The 6,000-nt window shown below is 43.0% G+C and overlaps 1 protein-coding gene across 1 annotated transcript in view; it reads left to right on the top strand.

Annotated features, from left to right (window-relative positions):
- Positions 1–444: 444 nt before the first annotated feature.
- The window catches only part of Wif1 (WNT inhibitory factor 1), a 63,895-nt gene continuing 58,339 nt past the window's right edge, over positions 445–6,000 (top strand). The window contains exons 1-2 of the mRNA XM_059245361.1: positions 445–948; positions 1,378–1,517. Of these exons, the coding sequence (XP_059101344.1) occupies positions 804–948; positions 1,378–1,517 (285 nt within the window). The 5' untranslated portion in view covers positions 445–803. The remainder of the gene's footprint in view (positions 949–1,377; positions 1,518–6,000) is intronic.

Below are 6,000 nucleotides of genomic sequence, written 5' to 3'. Positions count from 1 at the left end.
CCAACAGCAGCCCACTAGCTTGTGGAGTCTCCGTAGTTAACTTCCCGGGAAAGTGCCAACTGCCTGCTAGAGGAGGCAGAGTTTGCAGACGGGCACACAGAAACAATACAGTTAGAAAGTAAAGGTGGACTGTGTGCGTTCAGTTAGCCCCCGGGATGGAAGACGGGGTTATCACCGTCGTTGATGGCCATTCGAGCCCACACATGTCTCTCCCGGCGGGAGAAGGATCGAGTGACGATCCAGAAATCCCCTTGGGTGCTTTTTCTCGGTTGTTTCCCCATCACACAACCCCGGGGCGCTCAGCACGCACTTCTTTTCACCTGGCAGGAGCGAGCCTGGCCTCCCGGGTACCGCGGCCCCGCCCCCGCGGCCCCCGCAGCGCCCCCTCGTGGCGGCCTCCCGCACCTCACCAACTCTTAGCGCTCGCCCGCCGGTGCCAGCCGTGCGTGCGTTCCCGCGGTTCCTCCCTCCAGCGTGTGATCCTCGAGCTGCTGGCACTGCGGGACGTGCTGGCACCGCCAGCTTTGCCAGCATCGTGTCTCTGCGGACCTCTCTCCCTCCAGGGGCCCCCTCCTTCGGTGTGGCCGCGCATCCACTCCCTCCTTGCTCCCTCCTCTCCAGCTCTCCCAGGCTCACTCGCACCGGAGACCGGAGACTGCACGCAGTCCCATCCGTTTTGAGTGGGAACCGCTCCAGCCCCGACAGCTGCAGCCAACCTCCCCACCCCCCCCGAACTTCACAAGCGCAGGTTGGGTCGCTGCGGCAGGAGTTGCACCACCAGAGAGAAGGTCCTGAGCAGCAGCATGGCCCGGAGAAGTGCTGTCCCAGCTTTCGCGCTCCGGCTCTGGAGCATCCTACCTTTCCTGCTCCTCCTGCGAGCAGATGCCGGGCAGCCAGAGGAGAGCTTGTACCTGTGGATCGACGCCCATCAAGCGAGGGTGCTCATAGGTAAGGCCCGGCATTTGCACCTTCCCAGTCAGTCCTTGGTCTCTCCATGCATGCATCGAGTGTGATTTAAAACTTAACTTCGAGGGTGATTGCACCCTCCTTTTAAAATCAATGTCTTCCATTGAGAAGTTTATGAGTTTCCTTCTGGGGGGGGGGGGGGAAGCAAAGGCGACCGAACATCCCGATCCTGGTGTTGCTTACGGGGAGTCCAACATTAGCACTGCATGACTCCACTGTGTGTGTGTTAGCAAGCCCGGTTCTCACCACAGACGGACGGAAAATAACTCTATTAATGTTGGTACCAAAGGCAGGTGCTCTGTGAACAGCAGTGACCTACCCTGGTTCTCTCAGGCTTTTGCTTTCTGCATGAAACACCTGTCTCTTCGAAATGCGTCCGGTTTGATAAGCTTGTGTGTTACTTCCACACAGGGTTTGAAGAAGATATTCTGATTGTCTCGGAGGGGAAAATGGCCCCCTTCACACATGATTTCAGGAAAGCCCAGCAAAGAATGCCAGCCATCCCCGTCAATATCCACTCCATGAATTTTACCTGGCAAGCTGTGGGGCAGGTAAGTTCTGATAAGAGAGAAAAAGCGTTCTTTGGTATTTCTAGTCTCCGGTGGTGAGTAGCAATAATAACGGTGTGTGGTGCAGTAACATTTACAGTTCTGTACCAGTTCTTGTCTGGTTGCCAAAGCAAATAAGGGATCAGTTCCAATGTACTTAAAGTTGTCAAATACATGGAAGAATCTAAGGGGCAATGCGCCTACAATCCCTATTTTAATAAGATTTGGTGTCTTGAGGTTGTGAATGTAAAGACCCCAAATATCCATATCACTGTGTTTCCATAATCATTAAACAACTAAGAAAACATTTAAAAGAATTTCTATATTAAGTGATAATCAGTTGTGATATTATTTATACTTTATAACCAAATAAGTTGGTAGGTATTCTTGGCACACATTTTTGAAGGCTGATAGGTTGAGTTTTGTTCTGAGAAGTATGATGCCATACGTTTCTGGTAGAGGTTCGTAGACTCAAAAGAAGTAAAATAAAACTCTAAAAGTCAAAGACTATTGATTTTTTTAAAGTGACCACTCAAAATGCTTTTCTATGAAAAAAGAAAAACCAATCTATGTTAATGAAGCATTCCTCTTAGTACTTAACATGTAATTGGCTTTTGTGTGTCTCCTTGTATACATCTTCATGATAATATTAGTGGCCTCTAATTTGAGAAGGATAGGGTGCTTGTGTGACTTTAATTTCTGTGGCACAATTGTCTGGAGGACAAATGGTAAGTAATAAATTCTGCTCATTAGTTGGTAAAAAATTGTGTCTACTATGAAAACCATTGTAATTATAATTAACTGCACATTTTCAGGTTTTTTTTAAATTCTAAAATTGCTTAAATAGCCATTTTCAAGAAGAATGCAATCAAGAAAACACTTTATAAAAAGCAACTATGCTAAATCAGGAAACCACTTTGGTTCCCTGAAATTGCCTATTACAGTGCAGGCATGACCATTTCAGCTGTCTTCTTATCCTCAGTGTGTACTGTTTTTTTTTTTTTTTAAATCTTTGAAAATAGATCACATCCAGATCTTCAATGTTTCTATTGCTATGCATTTTTTTTTTATTAAGTGATGTTTGGTGGATGCAGGTCATAGATGCTGTGGTCCCATTGCACAGATGTGTTCCCTGAAGCCTCTGTTCTCTTCCTGGTGATGTTTGGTGGATCCGGGTCATAGATGCTGTGGTCCCATTGCACAGATGAGTTCCCTGAAGCCTCTGTTCTCTTCCTGCCTGCAACCCTCTCTTCATAGAGATTTTATGTGCAGTTTAGTTTGCAATATTGTGCAATCACTAATGAATAACTGGCCTTTCATGGTTTCCTTTTCTTTCGCCCAAATCTGTTTACTGGTGGCTAACCACTTGTTATTGCACTCAACAGTCTATAATTTAAAGATACTTGTTCAGAATAATGGATCCATCAAAAGCTTTAGAAAGCTGTTCAACACTCACCCACCCCATCAGGTGAAAGGGTCGCATAACTGAAAAATTATGGTAGAAAATGCCAAGCTCCCCAACACACACACACACACACACACACACACACACACACACACACACACACGCACAAGCACACCTTCTGGAGAGTTACAAGCAAAGGCTTAGTGCCATGCTCTCTCCTCTATCGCCTGTCACTGCTTATTTGCAAATACTGCCTTCTTGCTGAATATAAAACACATTCACATAGTCAGCAATCTCACTACTGTCTTGTAAGGGGTTAGGGGAAATGGTAGAAACAGCTGAAGATGAAGTGTCTAGTGTTTTATTTCCTCTGCTTAGGTGTCGATTAAATGTATGGCTTATCTCTTTATGTAGAACAGCATTATCACCTCAAGAAGATACTTTGTTCTCTGTGGAGAGGTAACTCCAGGTCATTACACAGCATCTGATGTGTGTTTTCCTTATGTATGGGAGAGTGCAGCATGGGGGAGAACTCCATAATGCCAAAATAAATGTATTTTAAAAATCTTATTTAAATATAACCAATTTTGCTCCCTAAAATAATGTGATTCCAGCACCATACATTTTGAAATGCCAGGGGAACTTGAAGATGGGAGAAATAATGACTTCAGTATCAATTAAGTATTTTGAAAGGCACCCATCGTGACAGCCAAACCACATCAAAACATGAAAAATGAAAAGTTAACCCCATTATCTAGTTATTTAATCCAAATGATATCAAACACTTAGACATTTCAACACCGCAGAGACAAAACAGATCTGATTCATTGCATTTTAAGCTTTGGCTGTTTTAACAACATGTGGACCAAGGTGGTTTTTTTGTTTGTTTGTTTGTTTTTGTTTTTTAAAGATACAAGACCTAGTAAAAGCAACAAGGAATCATCTATTTCTAGCAAATCTTGAGTCCAGTCACCCAAAGTGTCGAGAGAGCCATTTAAAGCATACCCCGTGATTGGCTCCAGAGAAGTTCCAGGGGAATTGCAAAGAGGTTCATTTTCCCGTAGGAAACAGGTCAGGTCTCATGCAAGTGTTTTCAGTATGGAGGGAATTATGCAGACTCTTACATTGTGTGAGAGCATGAAACTCCTGGCACAACAGTCCCACCAGGGTGGGGAGAGGTTCGAATGGAGCCTTTACAGTGGGGGCATTTTATTCACAGAAACCAATCTTAAGAAAACCGTTATGAAGGTGAATATAAGTGTAGCTGTAAAGTCACTTAGCAATCCAGCGGTCACAGCAATATATGATGAAGCAATAACATGGCTAGTCTAGGCATCATCTGAGGCCATGGGAAATTTCTTAATAACAAATTAGTCTGTGATACAGTGCATTTTGTTTGGTTCCATTATAAATAGGTTGTCAGTCACAGGAAATTTCGTCTGACTAACTTCCAATCTTCTAAAGTGTAAGCACTGGTCATAGACATCCTGTGACATTTTGGTTTCCCAGCAGTGAGCATGTGTTGATCTAAAAACTCATTTCATATTAGATGTGTACAAATGGATGAGTTTGTATTGGATGGGTTTAAACTCATATTGGATGAAGTTCTATGTCACAAATACTTAATATCTATTTTACCATATCATGTCTATACTCCACATCACTCAAGAAAACGGCAGAATAAGTGGTTTTTATAGACAATCATCTATGGAGACCAGAGAGCTCACTAATGTTTATGTGATTTCACCAGCTTCTGAGGTCCTCAAAAATCTGCTTTTGAAGGCTTCCCTGCCTGAAATCATTCTACCTGAATTTCATTTCTTTTGGCGGAGAGGGGTTGGGGGGTGGAGGGTAGGGGGAATGGGGTGGTGTGGGGAGTGCAGGGGGTAAGAAGAACCTTTGCCCCCATTTTCTCTTCCATATAAAACACTCATTTACTGGTCGGTCTTTTGCTAAAAGCTTTTAGTTGAGAAGAGTTTCCATTGCAAAAGGTTTAGGCTGAAAGGCTTTGTAGTCACGAAGGGGAAAGCCCCTTTACTGTTGTGTATGACTGTTTAACGGTTGTTACTTTTCAATGTGTCCGTGCCTTATTCATGTTCTTTAAATTTGAGACAGGCAGAGACCATAAACAACCATTTTGGTTTTCTAAATTAGGCACTAATTAAACATTTTATTTGGAAAATAACACTTCCTAAACCCCAAGGCTTTCAAGTAAAAATTTTAATGGGAAGTTTGGTTAGACACATCTGAATTCTAACTTTAGGACATCAATGCTGATTTCCATATGAACGAATTTGGTTGTAAGGCCAAAAAGGTTTATAGATCCTGTGAGTAGATCTTCATGTATAAGGCTGACAAAGACTTGATCTTTTAATGATAATACAGCCAACATTAAGACACTATGAATCTAGTACTTAATGAGGTTTATTATTTATTTATTATTTTTGGATGTATCTATTTTGATGTTTGTAGCTGGAGTTTTTTCCAGTCCCTTCTAGCCTGCAGCCACTCAGACCCAAATAAACACACAGATACTTATATTATTTAAACTGTTTGGCCTGATTGCTCAGGCTTCTTGCTATCTAGTTCTTACATCTTAAATTAACCCATTTCTATAAATCTATACCTGGCCATGTGGCTCATGGCTTACTGGTATCTTTACATGTTGCTTCTCATGGCCGTGGCTGGCAGCATCTCCTCACTCAGCCCTCCTGTTCCCAGAATTCTCCTTTTTCTTTGTCCTGCCTATACTTCCTGACTGGTTACTGGCCAATCATCACTTTATTTATTAACCAATCAGAGCAACACATTCACAGCATACAGATATCCACAGTAGAAGTTGCTTTCTTTTTTCTTTTTTATTGGGGTGGGGGTGGGTGGCCATAGTTCATGAAATCATGTTGAGCTGTCAACATTGATTTTCATTCTTTTTATGGCCAAAAGTCTGAATTTCTTAGTTGGACAGCAAGGCCTGGGATGAAATTGCTGTCCATGGACTAGACATGCTTTGGGTGAAGATAATCAACCAATATGAACTTCAGATCTATCATCTGAATTGTGAGGCAGGCTCTAGCCATCAGA

The sequence above is a fragment of the Peromyscus eremicus genome, chromosome 18 (genome assembly GCF_949786415.1).
Source record: "Peromyscus eremicus chromosome 18, PerEre_H2_v1, whole genome shotgun sequence".
Taxonomy (NCBI): domain Eukaryota; kingdom Metazoa; phylum Chordata; class Mammalia; order Rodentia; family Cricetidae; genus Peromyscus; species Peromyscus eremicus.
Note: the sequence above shows the minus strand (reverse complement) of the source record. Positions and strands in the feature narration are given on the sequence as shown.